General features: G+C 37.4%; 1 protein-coding gene across 1 annotated transcript in view; it reads left to right on the top strand.

The window, feature by feature from the left end:
• The first annotated feature begins 230 nt into the window (after nt 1-230).
• The window catches only part of ghrhrl (growth hormone releasing hormone receptor, like), a 40079-nt gene continuing 15360 nt past the window's right edge, over nt 231-24949 (top strand). Inside the window, exons 1-5 of the mRNA XM_033999461.2 lie at nt 231-295; nt 14697-14802; nt 16492-16599; nt 17606-17703; nt 19873-19970. Coding sequence (XP_033855352.1) covers nt 242-295; nt 14697-14802; nt 16492-16599; nt 17606-17703; nt 19873-19970 — 464 coding nt within the window. The 5' untranslated portion in view covers nt 231-241. The remainder of the gene's footprint in view (nt 296-14696; nt 14803-16491; nt 16600-17605; nt 17704-19872; nt 19971-24949) is intronic.

The raw sequence follows: 24949 nt of genomic DNA, 5'->3' as shown, positions 1-24949 counted from the left end.
TACTGTAGTAAAAGTTACACCTTCTTCACTCTCTCACAGTGCCAGGCTTGGTGATAAGCAACATAACCTTTTACGTTCATGTCAGCGGTTTTTTTAGAATTTGTGTCAAGTATTAAGGCTGGTGGTTTAAATTACAGCTGTTTTGTTTGATTACATTCTCTTTAGACGCGTCACTCGAAAAGGCGACTGCTTGGTGTTTCACTTGATGAGAAAGCAGCAGAAGTGTCTAACCCTATTGAACATGAATATGCTTTCTGCCTTCTGGAACTTTTACATTTTATCTCTGGTGTCAACTGTAAGTATTTTCGTTTTTCTGCATTATGTATTATTGTTTGTTTGTTTTTTTGTTTTGTGTATTTGTAACATACCTGGATTTAATTATTTTCTTCGCAACAGACACATGAATGAAATAGTTATACTAGTTCCTAATTTTAAATATGCAGCTCGTTTTTTTTTCTTTTTTTTCAACGACTGGCTGACTATGCAGTGTGTATTTATTTATTACACTGTGCATGCACACTAATGTTCAACACACAGTCTGCACTAATGTGAGACTGTTAATAGTTTTTGTTACTGATACTTTATTAGAACCACACAGATTTTAGTATCTTTCGGTTGCTACAACTTAGTACGCCTGTACAGTATATGCCCGCTAGTGAGTCAACTTCAAGAATAACCCGAACCGATCTGTTTAAATAGGCGCAAGTTGATCATTAGTGAATAATAATACTAATAATACTAATAATAGGCCCTCATTATTCAAGATACTTGATTCCACTCCTCGATTTTTCTTTTCTTTGTTTTGTTTTGTTTTGTTTACTGCATACAGTTACAATATCCAAAACAATAATTTATAGTACATTGCGGCATCCACTTGCTTTATGTAGGGCTATACAATATCGATCTATTATTAGGGTAGTGTATGGGTTTTTTTTTTTTTTTTTTTTTTTTTTAAATAAAAGAAACCGGTTACTACTTGATGAATCACACATTCTGCAAGAATGTAAACAGCCCCAACAACCTCCCCGTGTTATCTTGTCTGATAAACTGTAGAGATAAGTCGGTGGGGTCTATGCAATAGATCTAAACCATAGTCCATATGGATTTGCATTCTTACGTTTTTTTTTAATTATTTAAAATTGGGGCTTTTGGGGGTTTAACATGCTGTTGTAACAATCAATTAAAAGATCATGCTGTGTTTAAATAAAGGTTGTTGACATATAGGGCCCTATTTAGCTTAGGCAACTAAGGCAACTAAGGCAATCGCAAAACACTTTCAGAATCAGGCGCATGTGTGGGCAAACAGATTTGCCTACACGTGTTTCAGCAACGTGTTTAGTGCCCACTCGGCAAGTCAGCGTTAGCGCTGGACATGGGCAGAACTTTAGGGGAGTGTCCTTATTTACATACAAACGTAGAGAGGTTTAGCAAACCATCAACAGAGTTAGCGTTTGTGTTTCAGTTGACATGTGAAAACCAGGTCTGAACTGTGCGCAAATAAATACAGGTGAAACTACCAGGGAAACTACCATAACATTTTCAAATAATATGACAACGAACGTGCTGCATACATTGCCTTTATTAAAGTATGCCAGATGCCCTTGAGGGTAACCGAGTTTTGGGTCTATTTCTAATCGATTTCCACATCTGTATAACTTGGCAAAGCTTTGCCTTAACTTCCAACCAATTCAGTGGATGCAGACGTGCAGTCTCAATGTATGGGCAAGTCAACTGCAGGGGGATGCTGCATGCTTGCCTTTAACAAATGACAGCACTCTGTTTTAGTAAGGAAGCAAGTACCATTATTTTTAGGCTTTATAGTGTTCTGAATACTGTCTACTTAGGTTTATTTAATGTTTAAACAGGTCCGCGAAATGTCCTCGAAATCCTAATTTTATTCCGCAACATACTCGTGAAAAATACATAAATGTACCGTGATTTAAGTAGAACCCTAGTTATGTATACAATATTCAATATTAACTAAATCTAGTTATTAATCAACTGATTCAGATTTTGCTGCTGATGTATTTATTTTCAAAAGGTTTTCTTTAGGTTGTCCTAAAGGGGGGGTCTACTTCACAGTCTTGCACCAGGGCCCAGTAAATCGTACCACCGGCACTGGGTAGGGACAAGATTGCTAAACACTTTGGGCCCTATTCTGAAATGAGTGCAATCGCAAACGCAGTGTATAAAGTCAATTGCGTCTGTCCCGCAGGGAGTGGATTCTCCAAAAGTGTGATTCTGATGAAATAAAAAAAAAACAGCACAAGCGCGTTTAGTGGTGCAGTGACAGCGCCCAGTCAATCAATGCTGACTAGGCTGGGGAATCTGCTATCCAGTTAGGGCCAGGCAAAAATCCCTTTAGGATAGAAAGCACTTGCGTCACCGCAAAGCTCCGGTTTTGAATGTAGAAGTGGCGATCATGTCGAGCGGCGGTAGCTGAGAGCAAGAAAAAACAGCTCAAGTCAGAACAGCAAGTGGTAGGTCGCTTGCCGAGAGAATATGTAAACCACACTTCACAGGAGACTGCTATATTAATATATGTTAACATTCATTTGTCCAATACTTCTAGTCCTGGCTAATAGCTGAGCTCTGCATTCTTGCTTCATGTGTGTTTCTCACTTTTTTTTGGTTCTGTGTCATAATGTGTGGTTTATGTATTCTCTCTCAGTGGCCTGTCCTTGTATGTGCTGACTAGGCCGACTCCACACGCTGTACTAAAATTCATAAAATATTTTCTTTATGTACCATACTTTTTGTTTCAATAAACCAATTTAGCCTAACTGCGTTGTTTCTTTTGCAATGCATCAATGAAAATAATATTACATACCTGATATACCCTGCAGGGTTTTATACAGGTGACCATCTCCCGATTAGCAACAAATTAAACAATTAATGTGGATGGGGCTTCCCATCCACGCTGCTAAACAAAATAATAACAAAACACGGCTCCGTCGCTATATTTATAAACCATAAATACACAAAATAAATCATAATACACAAATACCAGACAATACATTGCACAGGGGTGGAGGGGAAGACCCAGTTCTAAAAATAAATAAACAAAATAAAATGTACAGGGCTCCTCGCCCTGTTACATACATCCAGTGCTGAAAACGAGATTTTTGCAACCTGTCAAAATAACAATGCAACACTGACTTTGTCCCACCTCCTACTGTACAGTAAGGCCACAGAAAAGCCAGTATAGGTGCACGGATAAGCTGATTAAAACATTGTTGTCATGTTAACAGTAAACAAGAAATATAACCGCTTTGGAGTATTTTTTTAAATAGTATTTGGCTAAGGACAAAGGCGAGTGGAATGTGCTGTGTGATGTCAGTTTGTGAATTTTTCAGTGTCATACTGGATGAGCAACAGAATACAGTTTAATGGGAGGGATGGCCTCACCATCACAGTTGGGCTGTATACGTTGTGCTGTAATACCAGTATGTTCTGTATTCTCCAGTGTTCTAGGACTATGTTGGCAGATAGCACACACATGAGTTCTGTAAATATCCATCCTTATGCAGTGTACAGATGGATGTCTCTTGTGTTATCTGCAGAGGGTTGTATGTTGTTTGTCTTAACTGATGATGGCTGTCTGTGGTTGCTTGTGTTGCTTGTCTCTTCCACTGCTTGTAAGGGGGTGGGAGGGAATGCAGAGTTAGGGTTAACCCTAACATCGCATTTCCCTACTTTTATCATTTTAATATCAACCCTAACTGATTAACTAAGTTTTGTGATAGTAAAGGGCATAGGCCCTTTAAGAAATGGCCTACTGGCCACAAAGACTACGTTCCCCGGAAGCCCTGGGTTAATGAATCAAAGAGGGCGGGGTTTGCTGACATATAAGGAAGTCGGCAGATCACTCGGGGGTGTAGCAGTGGGGAATACGCCACCAGAGAGATCTACAGACTTCTGGAATCTCAGCGTGAAAAGTTTCTGTTTGTTGAAGACAACTAGCTATTACACTCGTCATAAAAAGTAAGTTTCTTGTGTTAAGAACAAGTCTGATTATTTGGCATTTACTGTGCACAACAGAATAGTTGTACTATTACTTGTGAAGACAACACGGTTTATGTTTATTTAGTTGTAGCAGAGAGTGAACATAATCTCTGCAAATTAGAAGTTATCAGAGCCCGTCTCTAGTTCTGGCGAGGCCGTCGTTTGTGTTAAAGTTTTGAGACGGAAAACATTTGTTTTGTATCGTGTACTGTGTGGGGCTCTGCAAACAAAATACACAGACAACGGGACAGAGTTTATGGACATCTGTATGTTACAACAAGCTGAATACAGAGGCTGGACACCAGTTGTATTGCTTCAATGCACTTCAGTTTGCTTACCTTCCCTACTGTTTTACCATGATAGCAGGAGCTATCGTATTGTTTCAACGCTTCCAGTTTACTTACCCGTGATACAGCTTCACCACGATAGCAGGAGCTATTGTATTGTTTCAACGCTCCCCAGTATACTTGTCCTTGTTACTGATTGTTCCATGATAGCAGGAGCTATTGTACTGTTTCAACGCTCTCCAGTGTACTACCCTGTGTTCCTGTTGTACCCCGATAGCAGGAGCTAACGTACAGTTTCAGCATTCTTACCTGTATGCTCACCATGCTCCAGCAGAGGGAGCCAGTTCCAGCATACTTACCTGTGGGCTCATCGTGCTCCAGCAGAGGGAGCCATTGCCCTCGAACTCACTTTCCTGTACCAGGTACTCCAGTAGGAGGAGCCCCGCTTCACTAAGGGTCTGCAGTCAAGAGACCATACTAAGACTGTACCAGCACAATGAAGTGACTTCCTGGGGTAGGCCTAGACAGAGAATAAAAGTGAGACAGTTAGTGGCCCGTACAGGGCATGTTCTTTTGGTGGTGGGAAACAAAGCTTGTTTGGTGTATAAAATAAAGATACCAGTGTAAATCCACGAGTCCATCCAGTTTCTGCCAGAAAAACTACGCCCTCGGGAGGGCATCTTTCACTATATATATATATATATACTGTAGTGAATTAGGTAGACAATTTATTTAAATATAAATTGGTCTCAAGTCTCCCTCTCAGGGACATCAAAATGTAAGAAATGAGACATACGATATTTAAGTTCTGGACCATGTAGAACTCGGATTCCCTTGACAATAACCGACATTCACACAACGTGTCAGAAATATAAAACAATAGTTTATTTAAGAAAACGGGTGCACATCTAATCTAATATTACAGAAAGGAAAGGCTATTGGTTAGAGATATACATGAATAGTATACAGTTCATTGATTTCATAGTCAAACGATTACAACGACCATAACATTATTAGCATACATGGTTAATATATTAATATTTATTATGGTTGCTCACACAAAGTGTCTACTTTGCATTAGTATTTTCAATACTCGTTTCTCGTTGTTTCATATCAATATGCACAAGAATTAATTCAACGTCCCATTCAGAATGGAATCCAACATACCAGTACCTAATTTAGCAAATTATTTAGTTTAGACGTGATGTATCAAACTAATAATATGTTATCAACCTCAATTGATTATATATTCAAATTAACTCAGAAATGTGACAATGATCAAATTCTCTGCATTTATGCTGTAACTCATTTGAGTTGCACATTTCAATAAACAAAATTACATTTGTTACACACTTTAAAACAGGAAGTAATTCTATTCCTAGAACAGTTTATCCACTAACTTGATAGCATTTGCTAAAGTTAATTTCTCGAGTCATAAAGTATTTAATATGCTGAATACTTATTGATGTTCAACAAAGAAGTCAATCTGCTTTGTTGTTGATGAACACTGCAGCTCTCTGGATCTGAAGTTCCAATGATGGTACTTTGCTTGAAGTACGCATTGTATTTCGTCAGCTCACAATAAATAAATAATTATTTTCAAATGGAGATCAGCTTGTTGATTTCCAGTCTTGCAGCATTATATTTGTTGTACGCAGTTTTCCAACTGGAAATAGTTCGGTAATCAGACGTAACTCAGTTCAGATAATGCATTGTAATTGAAGAGTTATGTAGTTTGTAAAAGTGTTCTCATTGCAATTCTTCTGTATGGCTAGTAGATGACCTTAGGCCCAGCTGCTGGCTATGCTTCCGTTTGTTTCGTTGAGCAATGTGAAAACCAAGACCCTCTTTCAGATCAAGGCAGTGTCCCATTTACTGTTTCAGTCTCTTGTAGGGCAAAGAGCTAGGGCTCTCTTCAAAGCTGATTTCAGCCTTCTCTTAGAAGATGATTTTAGCCACTCTTCAGAACATTGGTTCTTCCTTGCCTTACGTGAATTCGAGCACTTATGCTCCCATGACTTAAGAAACTTTCTTCAGAGCAGTTCAGCTTTCATTTCATTTCAGACCTCACCACTTCCCCTCAGAAGCACTTCTCCTGATTGTCAAAGTTCTTGACTTGGTTCTCTGTGTGGAGCCTCAGGTCTCATGTTGGGAGCATTCTTTCTCTTGTGTGGACAGCGCGCTCCGTTTCCTGCCTGGAGCTTTCTTAGTGTGGGAAGCGCGTCCTTTGAGAGTCGCGTGCTAGTTTTTGTGATTCTTTCTTCAACCCTGTGATTGGTTAGTTGGTTTATTTTGGACTGTGCCCGAGTCCACGTGGGGTGTTTCTCATTGGTTGTTCTCATTCCGAGATGGACCCTTGTTCTCAATTGGTCCGCTGTTTCGCCCCGTCGGCTGGATTTATGAGATGGACTGTTTCTGTCCGAGATGTCAAAGCATCCAAAACTGTCTGGCTTGTACCCTCTGCAAGACACTGCCGGCGCCAAAGGATGCCAAAGGATTCATGGTGGAGATAAGCCACTTGTCCAGTATTTAGTTTACGACTTTTTTTTAAAAGTATTCCTTGTCAGTGGGGGAGTTTTGACCAGAAACCAAGCAGACAGAGAATAGCTTAGGACCCCCTCTAAACTTAGATCTAGAAGACTAAAATCAAAACTTTTCCCACCGCTAATCGCAAATTACAACACTCAGTAATTGTTTTCACTTTTATAGTAGAAGAAATAATCATCTGAAAAAAAAAGACAACAAAAAGTCATCATAGTTACGGATTGTAATTTGGTTCAACATACCTTCACTATTTAACAGAGTTTCACTTTCACTGACAGTTTCAGCAGCACTGCTGCTTGCCTGAGACACATTTACTACTGCAACACTGTCACTGACACTGATAGGCAGAGCCCCCCTCTGGCTCACACACACTCCGCTCTCCCGCCCACCGGCAATCCCCCAAAACATTGGAGACTCCTCCCCAAACATTTCAATAACAAATTCTGTGGTCTGTTTAAGTTTTGAGGGAAGTCCTCCTCCAGTACGCGGGTTAATATTTCTTTTTTAGCATCTTGTACTATATTCTTCCATCATTTCTGCAGGTCTTTTACAGACCGCACACACAGCGGGTTGATGCTGTTAACTTTTTTGTTATTTTATCCCACAACTTGTGTTTGAGTGCGTTAGTGCAAGTTTCAGAAAATTTCCCAAAAAGTATTGCTTTTTCTGCATTGTATTCCTCTAACAAGCACACATTTTCAGTTATTATAAACTGTGAACATCGCTGTTTGAGGGAAGCGGTGGCCATGTTTTTTTTTGGTTTTTTTTCAGGTGTCTTAAATTTCCGAGAATGCTTTGAGAAATTGACTAAGTAAGACCAGTCTAACGAAAGACTGTTCTATGCATCCGTTTTAACTGAGTGTCTATTGTTAGTCTGGCTTATAAATAGACTAAGACAAAGACTTTAGTCTATGTTTATGCAACTGGCCCCTGGTCTTTATTCCAACCAGGTCCTAAATTAGTTAATTTCCCAGAGGCTGATCAGACTATAAGGCTGGGGATTGCTGCCTAATAAAAACCTAACTTTCCTTGAGCTGCGTGCATTGGCTTTTCTTTATAGACCCGATAGGTATCATCTTTTTAAAGATTGCTACAATACCATTCTGAATTCAACACTGTAATGTATGCATACGAAAAGAGCCAGAAGCGAGAATGAACCTGGAAAAGTACATTCTATTCTGACAAGTATTGATAGATATCTTTAATAACATATTTAATCATATTTTTAAAAAATGCAAGTAATATAAATAACATATGGGCTGCAGTGCTTTGTTCTTGCTGTTTATATATATGTAGATAGATATTTTTACGTAGAAGTTTCAGGGTTCGTAAAAGATTTTATGAAATAGATGCATATATACTGTACAGTAGGCATTGGTATATTTAAAAAAAAAGGTTAAGAAAACAATCTAGTTTTAACTTCCATTTTCAGGTACATTATTGTGTGGTACTGTGCCATTTGATCAATCAGATGACACTTTGTCGTCCCAATGTCTGGTTTTCAAAGCTGTTAATCAAGTTGATAAAATCTCCATTAAAGCAAACAAAAACAAGAAAAACAAAAAAAGCAATTCCATTTTTGTACATTTAACTGACCAAAAGCAAACATTAATCTTACATTGAAATGCAAAAGCAAAATAGATCTCTGTTTTGGAAGCTGATAAAATTGAGTAGTTTTTTTTTAAAGAGATGTGAGTGTAGACAATATAGACATTGACCTATTGTTCTTTTGGTGAAATGATTTGTAAGTGTGTTTGAAAAAAATGATTGCCGCACTGTACAGGTCAGATACAGGCCAAACAGCAAATAACTTGAGCATATCTTGTAAAACCTGAGATGCCATATATCTAGCTTGCTATATATGTAATTAGGTGTTGCCTGTAAACAATCTTGCTACCTGATATATGGAACTGTGGGGGGAAAAAAAAAAAAACTGCAATTTATCCGGGATGGATGGAAAATGTGAGTGTGATATGTTTAATTTTTATTTAAGTATAACTTGCTTTCTTTTTGATGATATCTCTAATTCAGTATTTACAGGCATGTCACTAACATACTTTTTCTCATTTTCATAACACAATTTACTTCTTATTCATCCAAATGAATTATTCAGTCACAGAATCTTCCTTTTACATTCCCAGAGCCTTTCTGTAATCAAAAGAAATGTAAAAACAGTGAAACACATCGTTGATCATGTCCAGTTTTTATTGACTTAGCATTTCAAAATTTATAAGCTAACTGCATTGCAAGCATGCATATGGCATGACCAATACAGAAATAAATGATTACGTGCTTTCCTCCAGTTTCAAGGTGGAAAATAGGAGTAAGCAATTTGCCTAGATTTACCTTGAACTTGTAATGATTTGCCAGGTACCCTTCTGCTGAGAGAGGTTTTAGGAAAATAGTCCCAAACATGTTCATAAAGGATCACATACATAATTTGAGAAAAAAAAAAACGAACAACTTTATTAAACAAATAACTTTTGTATTTGTCAGAGCTGCTTATAGTTTATCTGGACAGTGCCAGATATCTGAATGGAGCAACATTACTGAACTTTCCATGTCTCGGATTGATTTTAAGTTTGATTGATAGTTGATTCTGTGACTTTCCAGCATCTACTGTCTATTGGAAGCCCGCCAGAGCTGGAAGCTGAGTGGCTGATGGTACTGAATCATTAAAACTATAACAACTGCAATGGATAGCAGTAAATTAACAGGGGCTGTATTTTGTGATCAGATAGAAGCCTTAAATGCTATAAATAACACCTTTCTTCCTTGGGCCTTTGCTCTTCATTTTCTTTATCAATGATATTCCCGTGGTAATGATGTCTGGCAAAGTGGTTGATAGTGTGCAGGTGCAGGTGATCAATGAACAGACAATTATAATCGCGGTGCAAAGTTTGTTTAATGATATTTTTGTGTCCAGTGCCTGAGGGCAAAACAAACAGTAAGCAATATAGTATACAGCGGCGTGTATTACTTAATTTGTAATCCCCGGGTTTGTCCCGAAATAAGTCCCGTTTTTATTATACACCCACACAAAACACAAAACACATACAGTCAGTTAGTGCGTGAATTAGTGCTAGTGGTGCAAATACAATTATTGGTGATACAAGTGCAGTGCTATTCCGGGTTTGTGCTGGCCTCTGGCGACAGCTCCAGAACGTGTTAGATGCCTGGTGATAGCAAACAACAAATAGACAAAACAAACACTCACGATACGGATACGCGGAACACAGGTCCTTCCAGGTCACTTTTCATAAACTAAAACAAAGGAACAGATAACACTGCTTCAACCCCTATTTATACCCCTTGGTAAACGATTGCAGCTGCTTTTTATGATCTGCAGCTGCCACATCATTTCCTCCGGGTCAATGAGTTAGTGTACCGAAGCTCCGTCTCTTTTCTACGTGACCGACTTCCTTTTAACCCTCGGAACGAAGTGTCAGGCCAAGTAGTCCAGGGTACTCTGTTCCCGTTACTTAGCACCCTCACAGGTCGAGAGGGTGATTTACCACCAAGAATCATTGTCTTTCTGTCACATGATGACATACAGTAATCTGTATGAAAAATGCACTTTTCTGAACGCAGTACCAGAGATGACGCATTCACAGAAGACAGAGATGAGCGTTTCACACAGTACTAGAGTAGACAGGTGCAATTATAAAACTTGGATTTATTGGTATTGGCTGTCAGTTTTTATATGTGTTTACTACAGTAAGTTATCTGTAAATATAAAAAAATACATTAATTAAACAAGCATGACGGAAGTAAAGACAAAGTTGAGAATCTTGGTAATAGAGGATATTACCAAGATTATCGTACCGATCCACCTTTCCACACTTCATCTGTTCCGAGTCATATCACAACTGTACCGCTATGAAACTTGCTTTTGTCTGGGTTTCGTATCGATACAGATATAAAAATGCAAGTGTGAACAGGGCTTAAATATGTTTATAGAATTATTTTTTTTTTAATATATATACATAAAGCCTACAAACTGTAACATATGTTACTGGAAGTTCCTCAGTGGTGAAACATACACTGTATAGTCAGCTCTGCCAGATTTGTTTTTTAACGCCTCACCAAATTCTGAAAGTAAACAGCTAAAAATTACATTTACAACTTATAAATATTACAAAAGAATAAATAAATGTTTATATTTATTTAAAATAAAATAACAGATAAGTAATGTTATAGACATTTTTTTATTTATCTGTTTTGCTTTGCTTTGTTTTGGTTTTTTTTTAAAACAGTTCTCACAATTTACAGTACCAGCACTGCTGTTTCTTATCTGATGAGATACAATGTGGTAGGGACCAGGGGAAAAACAATGTAGTGTAAGAATGTAGTATAAATGTAAATTGTCCACAACTGTTGTTGGATAAAGTCTTTTAAAAGTACATTAAAAAAATCAATTCTATTTTCAGTTCTTAAATTGGTGATGAATAAAAAATAAATTTGTATTTCTTCTTATTTCACAATTAAACAGGAATATCAGTGTCAATCATGTGTAAGAGTCCCCATATGAACCAGTCCTGAGGAAAGAAGTAGGCAGGTTTACCATTTCCTTGAGCTGGATTTGCTGAATACTCACAAAGTGTGAGCATTTGTGTGATTGTACTTTTAATTTGGATGCTGAGCTCCCCAGGGGAGGGCACAATAAAGTGCATTATAGTGATTGAAGTCCTGCACTGGTGATGACCTGATAATGGAAAGGAACAGAAAAAAAACATGCCAAAGACAATATTTACCTGTTAGGTGCTTTCAAAACAAGCCAAATTTGTCTGGGAAAACTGCCAATCTGGCAGCGCTGACAATAGTGTACACTGTATAGTAAAATCTGTCTTAACACATGGGACCAGAAAAAGTATGCTGGATATTTCCAAAATATACTTGATGATATACTTAGAAAAGAAAAATCATGTGATTTGATTCCAGACTATGCAGTCAGATTCACATTGGTTTTAGACAGACAAGATTTACAAATCATGATACATAATGCTGGTATGAAGAGGGCCAGGATTTGACCGGTTTTACTGTGTAATTGGTTACTGCCTCTCAAAGCTGCCTTTAAAGTAATTGTAGCTAACAAAATAATTCTACAAATATTCGACATTCTGCACTTCCATTAGTTACATAGATATCAAATGTGTAGTTTTGAAAGAAACATGTTACAGCACACATGTATTTTCATTTGATAACATATAGGGTGCTACTTTAGGTCAAAGGAAGCTCTCAGTTTGTATGCCTTATTCTCAGGTAATCTGTTTGCACTTGCACTTCCTGGGTCATTTCACCTCAATAGTGTCTTGTGGCTAAAAGCATGTCAGTTAATAAGGGAAGCAGCTCATTTTATAGAACTATTTTTAAGCTACAATTACTTTAAAAAACAGACCTACTTTATCTAATTTGGGCAGTACAACACTTGAGTGAATGTGTTTTGTACAACGTTAACATGATACAACCCCTAGAATTCACTGCAAAGTGGATTTATATGTTGTGTTATTTTCTTTTTTTTACTTGAATCTTCAAGCATGCTGTATAAGAGCAACTTATGTGGTATAAAAGCCCATTCATATGAGCATTGTAGAACCCATCGCAGGTCGTTTTTTAAAGACAGTTTCACAGTTGCTCTTATACAGCACACTTGAAGATTCATGTTTAAAAAAATAAATAACAGAATTTGGAAATTAAATATAATATGGGCATGTGGCAGGGCTAAGGCCTGCCCCTGTAAATAGTGTATTGGTGGTGGTTTATAAATTAAATATGTTTGTGTGATTAGATATGGCAGGGCTGAGAGGTTAGACTCCCCTTCCTGCCTAATTGAAATATCATGTGCAGCAGGTGGCCAGGTGTCAATTGAATAATTGGTAATCATTTAACCCTGGTCACCTGCCTTTGAAATGGGGCTGGAAAGCCCACCCTTTGTTTTTCTTTGTTTGTCTCTGTCTTCTGCAAGCCTGCAGGGAAAAGAGAATAATCCTCATGGCTGTGTGTCTAACCAGGGTGAGCTAAGGATTATCACCGCATGTGTAACCCAGGGGAGACAGACAGCTGCAGTTTTAAAGCGTTGTTGCTCACTTTATTAAACAAACAAACAGGAACACAAAATAAACATGGCACAAGGGCCAAAATAAAATGTTCAAACAAAATACAGGCTGGACATTTACCTTCACTATAAAGTTGCAAACTGGTACAAAATCAGAGCAGAAACATTCATCCCAAAACTCCTCCAACAAACAAAATATTTCTGGCTCTTTCTATACATGTGGCCACTCCCCAGTTAGCACTCAATTACCTAATTGGGGAATGGCCACACTTGTGATTGTTGGCAGAGACAGATTTGACTCAATCTCTGCCAACCTACATTCCCAAACACACACTATTTACATTTTAGGGCTTTCGCCCTGCCACACACCTCCCCTCATGTGCGCAGCACACAAGGCTGCCACCGGCCTCCTACTCCTTTAGAACACCAACCACCTCCCATCTTGTCTGTTTTTTGCCCTCCGGATTTTTGTGGGTGGGTTGGTCAGGGTTGTAATGGAGGTGGTGCCCTCACCTCCTCCTTCGGCCATGGTGCTCTTGTCAAAGGGGCGCCCGTTTAACCCCTCTTGTGATCGCTCGGCTTTTGTAAAGGGGAACCCGTTTAACCCCCTGCCTACCCCCTAAGCCAGAGTGACTTTTCCCCGCTCTGGGCTTTTCTATAGAGGGCTGTCCCAACGCTGGCAGCGGTGCAGGGAACTCCAGCAGAAGCAATACAGGCAGTGGTAACACAAGCAGCGGCGCAGGGCACTCTGGCAGTGGTGGCACTGGGCACTCCGGCCATATGAGCGCTGGACCCTGCGGACATGTGGACACTGGACCCTCCGGATGCAGATGTGTGGACACTGGACATGCAGCTGGTTTTCCCCATGCTCCCCTCAGCAGCAGGTGTAAAGGCTTCTGAGGTTGGCCCGGCGGTTGCCCTGCTGACTCTGGAGCAGATGCAAGCTCCTCCCCTTCCGGCTCTGGAGACGACAGTGGCTCCTCCCTCTTTTTGACTGCCGATAGCAATGGCTCCTCCCCTTCTGCCTCTGGAGACGGCAGCGTCTCCTCCCCCTTATGCACTGGAGACAGCAGGGGCTCTTCCCCTTCCGGCTCTGGAGACAACAGCGGCTCCTCCCCCTTTGACACTGGAGATGACAACGGCTCCTCCCTTTTTGACACTGGAGATGGCAACCGCTCCTCCCCCTTTGACACTAGAGATGGCAACGGCTCCTCCCCCTTTGGCACTGGAGATGGCAGTGGCTCTTTCCCCTTTTACACTGGAGACAGCAGAGGCTCCTTTCTCTTTGGCAGGCAGCACCTCCCTCTCTGGCACTAGGGCAGGCAGCACCTCCCTAGCTGGCACTCGGGCAGACAGCATCTCCCTCTCTGGCATTCGGGCAGACAGCACCTCCCTCTCTGGCACTTGGGCAGTCAACCCCTCCTTCTCTGGCACTGGAGATTGCACTGGCTCCGTTGCTCGCCTCTGGAACAGCCCTCCCCTTTTTCCGTTTCAGGGCAGGCAGTTCTGTCTTGTGCCACAAGCTCCGTACTGCCTTGTGAAAAGTAATAGTAGATTATCGTACAGTACAGTACCTTGAAACGCGACAGAATACAATTATAGAAAATGTAATGAACTAGGCGCAGCAGAGAAGCCTTTGGTATTTCATGACATATCTGTTTAAGAATTGTACTGAATATTACTGTGTGGAAAACAACATAACTAACAGTTAAAAAGTAGCAATACAAAATTGCTAATGAGCCAGTCAATGATCTGCAAACATAAATTGTAATTCTGTTTTTTGTATTCCTTTCAAATCTGGCTAGGTCTTGGGAAGACTACATCCTGAATGTGAATTTATTTTTCAACTGGAAAAAGATCAACAGAGATGTCTACAAGAAATTACAGAAAATGAAAATCACACAACTGGAGGTACCGAGCAAAAATGCAGTTTATTGCTATTACTGTTACATATTGGCTTTTTTTTTTTTTTTTAAACAAACTAGAAACTGGGAAGAAAAATACCTTGTGGTAATTTCCAAAAGTTAATAAATAATAACAAATGAGCATGACAAATAGTACAGGGAAAACTTATTTGCAAATTTGCCTTTATTTTTCATTTTAGGTTCACTAAAAGAAAAAAAAAAAAGATTAAAGAGGGAAATTACAAGATCAGGGGATAATGGAGGAAAATGTTGGGTGATAAGGTAATGTGTGCTGCATTAAAGTACATCACTACAACATTTATCTTGTACAACATCAAACAGTGTAATCAAACATACAGTACTTGATTGCCTTTTTCATTGTCAAGGTTTTTCAACATACAGTTTCAATATATGCATTTGCCTTTTTGACCCTGTGGCAGAGCAAGAGCCCTGTCTGTAAATAGTGTTGGTGTTTTATGTGTTTTGGTGGTGGTTATTATTACTTATTTCTTAGCAGACGCCCTTATCCAGGACGACTTACAATTGTTACAAGATATCACATTATACATTATTTCACATTATACAGATATCATATTATATTTTTTACATACAATTACCCATTTATACAATTGGGTTTTTACTGGAGCAATCTAGGTAAAGTACCTTGCTCAAAGGTACAATAGCAGTGTCCCTCACTGGGGATTGAACCCACACCCCTCCGGTCAAGAGTCCAGAGCCCTAACCACTACTCCACATTTCTTTGAACTATATATTTATAAATGTGTTTGTTTTCAATACACACGGTCTTGACCACAGCTGAGAATAAAAGGATAAATACAGGCAAAGAAATATATAAAAGATCATGTCTAGTCTAAGCATACACCATTAAAAGTGACAGTTATGTGTAATGTTGTTGCCCTAATAATAATAATAATAATAATAATAATAATAATAATAATAATAATAATAATAATACTGTTCTGTTTTATTTTATTTCTTGCTGCCATAACATGCAGAAAGATACTTTCAAGCACGTTCTTTAGAGTTGGTTGATATTTTAATAACTAAAATAACATTACCATAACAAAGAATGAATGAATAAATAATGATAAAAATGCCCATTCTCCCACATTTTCACTGAGTACAGTTTGGAATGACCAGACTTTTGGTTAGGCACAGGGCACGAGATGACAACTGAACACTATGGTTGGTACAAGTTTCATCCCATATGACACCTATTGCCAGCAAGAGTTTGTATTGCAATTTGTATCATCAGGAAATGCTGCATACACTGCTGCATGTGATGCCATGCAGACTAAAGCGAAGAAACCTGTGCAGCTACTGTCTGTAAAAGTTATCTGAAGTAATTCATAGTTCTGCAAAATTACTGAAAGTTATTTCAAGTGATCTGGGAAGATAGGAAACAGCACAGCAAGAGCCAAATACATCTTACAGATATTGTTCTAACTTATATGGATGTGATACAGGCTCTTTAAATGTAAAACAATTGTGACACCTATAATTATCTGTAAAGTGTGTCATGACTTATATACTGTACTACCTAGCTTTTATTGTTTGTCACCTGCTTTCTGCTGTGATTGATGTGAAAGACCTTCCAAGAGTGGGTGGTATGGAGGTTTAGCAATAGAAAAATGATTGATTCCAAACGTGTTTCATTTCTCTTTGTTTTCTGAAGGCTGCAAGCAAAATTGGGATGCAGTGGTGTGCTGGCCTCTTGCTGTTGTTGGTGAGACAGTCAATGTCTCCTGTCCCCCAGTTTTCTCCCACTTCATGAAAAATCCAGGTAATCTGATAACCTTTGCTGTTGATCGCATGCCCTCACTGGAACTGTAACTAGACCAATGGAGTGAGCTGAACTACTGTATATTCCAAATTTAAAGTACATCCGTCTTACCTAATATATATTACAATAATTTTTGTCTCAGATTTATGAAAAACGTACACTTTATGGTAAAAGTGAATTTGATGGTTTCTAGTGTTTTTTTTTTTATTTGGAGAACAATATGTATCGAACGGTCCTGTACATTCAGTCAATTTCTTAAAGTCGCATGAAGTTGGGAATGAGCCAGAGCTTCAAAGATTTTGGGAATGTATGCAACGTTCATGCAGCTCTGCTTGCATTGCAGATATCTTGCATATATTCGCAAGGTCTGAAATTCAAACGAGTTGCAAAGCAATGCTAATGTTGCAACGCTGCGGAAATGAATACATTAAAATGAATCTAAACAGGAATATATATAGTTCATCCGTTGTTTGCGGTTGATGAATGGGTAATGCAGTGTTTTCTCTGCTCTCTCTCTCTCTCTATCTCTCTCTCTCTCTCTCACTCTGTATATATATATATATATATATATATATATATATATATATATATATATATATATATATATATACAGTCATTGTTTTTGGTTGATGAATGGGAAAGTGCAGTGTTTTCTGTGCTATATAAGATGTTCATCTGTACTCCATAGTTCGATGTTCGAGTGATGACTGGTTGATGTGCACCTTACGGATCTTTGTGCTTTTTTCTTAAATTAAAATGGCAATGTTACAAATTCCTTTACTTCCACTGCCCAGAAAAATGGACTTTACACAAACTGGCAATCAAAGAGGTAGACGAAGAAAACGTGCATACTCAACGGCGGGAGCAGAATTCAATGTCAATCCAATATAAAACATGCACACATGAGATAAAAACAAGCAACTTATCATTTACAAAACTGTTTATGAAATGTGTGTCATCTGTAAATCAGTGTACGTATTATGATATCAGTTGACTCTTCTTGTAGGTACAGTAAGCAGAAATTGTACCATTAACGGCTGGTCCAACCCATTCCCTCCATATTATCTTGCCTGTACTGTTGAAGATGAGATACCTGTAGAGGAAGTGAGTACAATTTTACATATCTTTTATATATTAGGTATAAAGAAAACCTCTTTCAAATCTATTGAGTTCATATGTTTTCCCAGTTTTCCTTTGCATTTTTCATCAAGTTACATAAAAAGCATACTATTCTATTCTATTCAATCACATGTTGCTGCAGCTCCACTTGTGTTTCTGTCAGTTCTTATGTTTTAACCACACACAGGTCTTTATAAAAGGTCTTTGGAACTTGCCTGTTAATGTTTAGTATGCAGGAGTGTCCCATCACTGCTGCACAAGCATCATAAAAAAAAAAAAAACATACTATATAGGCTAATGAACATTTAAAAAATGTATATTATGCAAATTCAAATGGTATAAAGTACGCATTTATTATTTATAATTAGGAGACTACTGTAATTATTTCTATGTCAATTTTGAAGCCACAAATGATTCTGATTTAAATTGTTTTCAACAGCAATTTATTTATATTCCAAACCAAACACTGTGTTTGCCATTTTTTTATGCCTGAAAAGCAACTGTCTAAAAACTATGCTGTGACACTTTCAGTGACATTCATCTTTAATTTAAATCATCATTGTAAATTATTGGAATATGCTTGTATTACCAGCTTCCAATACATTTATAGGGAGCTGTATAATCAGTACAGGTGCCTGATAAATCTTGTAATGCAATAAAAAAAATAATAAAAGTACTAGGCTAGAAGGATATACATTCGCCCAAAATGTTGTTCGAGTAGTAGATAAATACAAACAAATTAAAAAATGTGCTATCATTGTGTCTATTCCCACAATAACATTTTAAAATTAAAATATATGGTACATTAAGGGCTTCTAAATGATAAATACAAAATGTCCCAGTGATACAACATCATTATTGGATGGGAAATGATTGTTCAATTACATGGGTGAAAGCTGGAACCTGGAGTAAAAGAAGGACACATGTATTGTAAGAACTCAGTGATTACTGACTTCATCAAATAGTAAAAGGCATAAGAGTAGGGACTGCTGCATTTGATGACATTAATTGGTGCACTTGATGAAGTTCATTTTGACCGACTAGAGGCCTGGATGGTGGAAACCTCTTTAGACCTTAGCCTGGCTCTAATCAATATATATACATATATATAACAATAATACACAGACAAACTCGGTTAACTCGACACCCCACGGGGATGCCATTTAATATTCACTTATCCAAGGTGTCGAGTTAACCACGGGTGCACATGAGCCATGGCATTAACATGCATATTAGAAACAGAACTCACATGTTTACAGTATTACAGTACTTACAAGTTTATTTTTAGTTAAATGTCCTTATGAAAATGGTTGAAAGAACTGAGAATTGAACCTCAAATCGTATCAGCAGAAGAAAATGTGTTGTGTGAGGAATTAAACAATAATGAAGGTCGTTCTACTTTAGTCAACCATCATTCATTAAAATTTAGGTGATTTTAAGTATAATCCAGCACCACATCATGTTTGACACATCCTTGACATCCTAGGATTTTAAAGGGTTTATAGCAAGTTTCATCACAACAGACAAAGTGACAGCCTGTATTTACGTCTATTTCAATACTATCAATAATTTGATATAAATACTTTCCTTAGCAAATTTCATCAAGATTAGACAAGTGGTTATCTAAAAATTTAAGTGTGGCATACAGACAATGGGATGGACAGACAGTATCTTCCATATACGTACCCCCAGATTATACAATACATACAATAACTTAGGAGGCTGTGTGGTCCAGTGGTTAAAGAAAAGGGCATGTAATCAGAAGGTCCCCGTTTCAAATCCCACCTCAGCCACTGACTCATTGTGTGACCGTGAGCAAGTCACTTAATCTCCTTGTGCTCCGTCTTTCGGGTGAGACGTAATTGTAAGTGACTCTGCAGCTGATGCATAGTTCACACACCCTAGTCTCTGTAAGTCGCCTTGGAAAAAGGCGTCTGCTAAATAAACAAATAATAATAATAATAATAATAACTTGTGCTTTTCTGCTTTAAAGGCAGTGTTTTTACAAACTTTATGCAGCCATAGATCAACAGCTAGAGTGCAACACAATCATTGCCTAAATGTCTGGTATCATCCTTGTTAATATAATTCTAATGCAAAAATTGATCTGAGAGATCCAAAATAACACTAACAGCTTTGCACTTTGTATTCCAGGAGTCCTACTTTGCGACCGTGAAAGTGATTTACACAGTTGGATATGGAGCATCTATCTTTTCTCTTACAATTGCCATGATTATTTTACTTATCTTTAGGTAAGTTTGGTAAAATATGGACATGGTTTTTCAGAAAACATTCTCCATATTGATTAAATATGTAAAAGTGGTGTTGCTGCTATTTGTATTCCCACCCTTGGTTTTAGTCAATCATCGGTATGATTTCTGATTATTACTATCAGTTGCAATTAGCAATGGTCTTTGACTTGCAATGTCAAATGTCTATCAGTTCATCTGCTGTAAATATATATCATCACCATATCATCTTTATGTTCCAAGCCTCATAAACACCTTTCAGTAAGTGGGCCAGTAATATCCTAATTTAATTAACATTGTTTCTGGACAATAAAGTATTGTATTTGTTTCATTTTAGTTTTTTATGAATTCCAGTGAAGACATTTTAATTGGTGCACTTCATGAAATTCATTTTCACCGATTAGAGGCCTGGATGGTGGAAACCTCTTTATATATATATATATATACCGTATTACTTCGAATTAATGCTGCCCTCGAATTAACACCTCACTCAGATATCAGCTTTTAAATAGACGTCGCCCTCGAATAAACGCCGCTCTCAATAAAGAAACGTAAAGGTATTTTTTTTCTACCCCTGCTCAAAAAATAAAGAAAGAAACGTGCAACTCTGCCTCTGTACATGACACCCCTGAAGAGACTGCAACCTCAATCCAGCATGTACACCCACCTTAGTAAGCAAATGTTATTTTATAGTACAGTCCAGACAAACAACCCAAGATTAACTACTTACAGCCCCAAAAACACACAAGAGTATAGTGCTGCAGATCGGAGCCTCTCATGGCGCCGTTTCTAAAATGCCTTAAATCATTTAATAAAATATTGCAGCGTTTGTAAAGCATAGTATTATTAATAAAGGCCGCCCTATATATATATATATATATATATATATATATATATATATATATATATATATATATATATATGGATATGTATTAGGGTTTTCCCGAATACAAATTCATATTAGGATATGCATGAATAATGGTCTTCTTCTTAATATTAGTAATGGCTGAATGGTCTTAACCGTTTTTTAAAGTCCAGCAATCAACCGCAAACTGAATTTGATAAGTGACCAAGTATTTAAAAATGCAGTGACAGACACCAATTATAATTCTAAATTGAACGAATTGCAAAAAAGACAATTAGAAGAATAAATACATGCAGATAGATTCTGAGAAGTGTTGTGCTAGTTAGGGACAATATGTTTTTATGTTCCATAAATAATCAAATACAATGTTTTTTTTTTATTTTTAACATAATCATGTGACAAGAAGTTCAGTGGCAAATAATTGCTGCTCCCACAAGCACCAAGTAACAGCATGCACGACCCTCTCATTCTCAAGCACTACATTCTAATTATCCACAAGAACCTCTGTGACAATATTGTTCTTCGCTTTAACACAATTTTATTTCTAAAAAGAATATAAACATATCAACATATAAAACAAACAAGAATCACCAGCTACTTTTGGCTAGTTGTAATCCCTCATGGTGTGACACATCTTGTTTAAACCAGACAGAGATCCTGTGTGCCTAATGTTATCCTAAAATTGTGTGCAAAGGTTGCTGACAAGAAAACCATGAAATTAAGTAAATATTTCATACCATGTAAACTAAATTTAAGGGGAAGAAAATTGAACATAGTATTGTATAGAACAAATAAGTAATTGTTCAGTATTTGAAAATCTATGTTTAGAAGCTACAGATAGAATGAGGGAAGGGCAAAACGAAAGAAAAAAAAGACTAGAACAAGGCTCGGCAAAGTTCTTCTAGTCCTGAAGCATTTAATTGTTTCTTTGTACCCATAAGACCTGGCAACCTTGCAGTAGGAGCACACAGAGCCTCACTCTGCAATGAAAGAGGCAGCAAGATTTTATTAACCATTTGAAATATGACTTATTTTTCCTATGGAACATATTTGAAATAGCATCTGTAATTGATTCATAAACTCTGAAAAACAGTTATAACAGATTTCTCTATGGTGATGGTGTCATGATCCTTGCTGTACGAGAAATAACTAAAATCCATTTAAACGAAATCTATCTTTTGTAAGCATGTGTATACATTCTAAGTGTCTCCAACACTATTGCATGTTCTGCAATTTCATTATTAGCCTGAGTAATAGAAGGTCATTTCAGAACATGTTTGAACAGGACAAAGTTTCTGTTGACTTTTATAGAATCCCAGATTATAGCCTAGACTACAAAGAATACTCAAATGAGATCCAGGGAATTGAGTAAACCTGGTGTGACATTTAACTATAACCAGAAGCCATATGTCAACGTAGTGAATTTAAGGTTATAAACAGGATTATGGAAAGAAAGAAAAAAAGGACAAGAATGTTGATTTTTGCCACCGTGTTGTGCAACAGCAGAACCTCCCAGTTGACCTTATCTTGATCAGCTTTTTCTATTGCATTGGAACCAGTTTTTGTGTCTTTCATTCAGCCCATTTCATTGCTTTTGTCATAATTTGGGTCTGTATTCTGATTCCTCCAATAACTTCCCTTTAAGTTAACATCAGTTCAAAGGAATGGATGGTTAAGGTAAGTAAACTGTGCTGGGTTGGATGAGGAATGAAGAAGAGTGGTACTGGGATGCAAGCATGACAAGCCTTCCTGAGGTGTTGTGGGCTAGTCAATGAAACACCGAAAACGTGAGGTGCCCACTTGATGACCACTACAAAGTGCCCCATCCAGTCCATTTCAAACAGTTGACCCTGGAGCCAGCATAACCGCCATTGCGTGTGCCGATGCGCCAGAGAGGTGGCAAAAAGACTGATCCCTGGAGCCAGCATTACACTTCAGCCATCAACACCGGGCCAATAGGAAATCCATGTTACCTGGCAGAGGAAAAGGACTGAAGTCTTATATATTACAGCAAAGACTGGTTGGTCCCCACCACTACATCTAATATTAGCATTAAGTAAATAACAGCTATTCTAATTTAATGAAAATAATGAAGACCTGGAATAGATCCAGTGACTGCTGTGTATAGTGAAGCTGGAGATGAGGGAAAGACCATGTGACAACTTGGAAAGACATCTGACAGGAAGAAATAGACCTTATTAAATTTTGTGATGGAGAAGATACCACATAATGAAACCAACTCCATCACGAGTACGCTGCCACTGATAATGACTTTATTGTTTCATTGCTTATAACATTGCAATTGTATCAATTTAAACATGAGCGGGTTAATATAATCAGAAAAAAATTACCTGAGAAAGGGGGGTTCCGAGAATAGGTGCACATATGCTTGGCAATAATATTTAGTTAAAGGAAAGGTTAAAATCGCTGGATTATATTTTTAAATACCGTTTTAGTTTTGAAGATGGTAGTGGTGATCTTTAGGTTTGTGTAGCCCTGTGCGCCGTCATCTTGGAGGGCTTGCGCGAGGACTAAGGATACGATTTTGTCACAGTTATTTTTAATACATTTCACGGGCGAATTGCGGAAAATAAACAAGAATTCACGGAAAGGTCGCCAAATAATGTTGGTTTAGCTACATCAAAATACACAAGAGCTTTTAAATAGTACAAAAAAAAAAAACAATACTATAAAGCTTTTGACTGCTGGCAAGTTTAAATGTTATTTTAGAGTACAAAACTTAGATAAAGGACCTTGCAAACCAATAACACGCACAATAACAAATACACACAGCAGTAAACAAGCACATATTGTACATTTTCCTCTTTGCAAGCTTTTCCCACATCTGTACTTTTGCTGTGTTCATTCACACAACTTTTTACTCATATTACAAAATTTACAATAAGTGTACAAAAAACTAGATGTTGTATTCAATGTTTTACAATGTAGCAATGTATATAACTAGTAAGTAGCAAAAATTACAAAATAAAAGAAAAATGTATTTATTATGTAAGGGGTGCACTTTCGCCCCGGTGTGGTGTGGCCATCGGGTTCGAATAAGAAAGTTACCCTCACCAGCTGACTGACGAGACTTAAGGAAAATAATTCTATCAGTATGTCATAACATTATAATATTTTTATCCATACATCTTTTTCAAAATTTCTAAAGTGCCAGTAGGTAACGGGGTACTGTATAGATACATTATAAAATGCTCTTACAATTTGAGTACAAAAGAATATACAGAAAACAAATATCAATACATGATAGATCTGCAAATATACAACTAAATTTAAAAACAGAATACATTTATTTATTTATTCATTTATTTATATACAATTACAGCTCTTGATAACAGAAGTTCAATCAAACGCTCTTTGAAAAACCAACTATGCATATGATGACATTATATATATATATATATATATATATATATATATATATATATATATATATATATATATACAAACAGTATTTGCTTTATTTATTTATTTACTATGGTTATTATTCTACAGTACATTTGTTTACTGTAGGCTCTGCTGACGATGTGCTCGGCTACACAGGGGCAACTCATCTTCAATCTGTCTCCTTGTTACATTAATAAAGACATAAGCGTGCATGTCTGCGTGAACACATTGCACTGTGTTCCACAAGCATCTACAGAATCGCAAAATATCAGATTCCATATCTGAAAAAACAAAAACAAATAACAGAAATGTGTGTCCACACCACCAGCTCTTTACAATAAACAACAAACTATTCTACTACAATCCGCACTCTTTCGGTTTGCACTGTGAAGCACGGTAAGCATGCGTTAATGGCATAAAAGGAATATTCTGTTCACCATGTAAACACAGAATATGAAAGGAATAAGAGAATTCCACCTGCATGTGCACAGAACATTCAGAATATTCTAATATTCCAAATACTCTGAATATTCTGAATACTTGTGCCATGTAAACGTACTGTATGTAAGGTTTTACAAAAATAAAAATCTTGCCTGCTAGCCAGTGCTATGTTACCGAGGTGTATGCTCTGTAAACTCTATGATAGTGATTGACAGTAGTTGGTTTACTACAGATTTAAAAAACTTGGATATTATTTGTTTACAATAGTTTT

This window comes from Acipenser ruthenus, chromosome 4, assembly GCF_902713425.1.
Source record: "Acipenser ruthenus chromosome 4, fAciRut3.2 maternal haplotype, whole genome shotgun sequence".
NCBI lineage: Eukaryota > Metazoa > Chordata > Actinopteri > Acipenseriformes > Acipenseridae > Acipenser > Acipenser ruthenus.
Note: the sequence above shows the minus strand (reverse complement) of the source record. Positions and strands in the feature narration are given on the sequence as shown.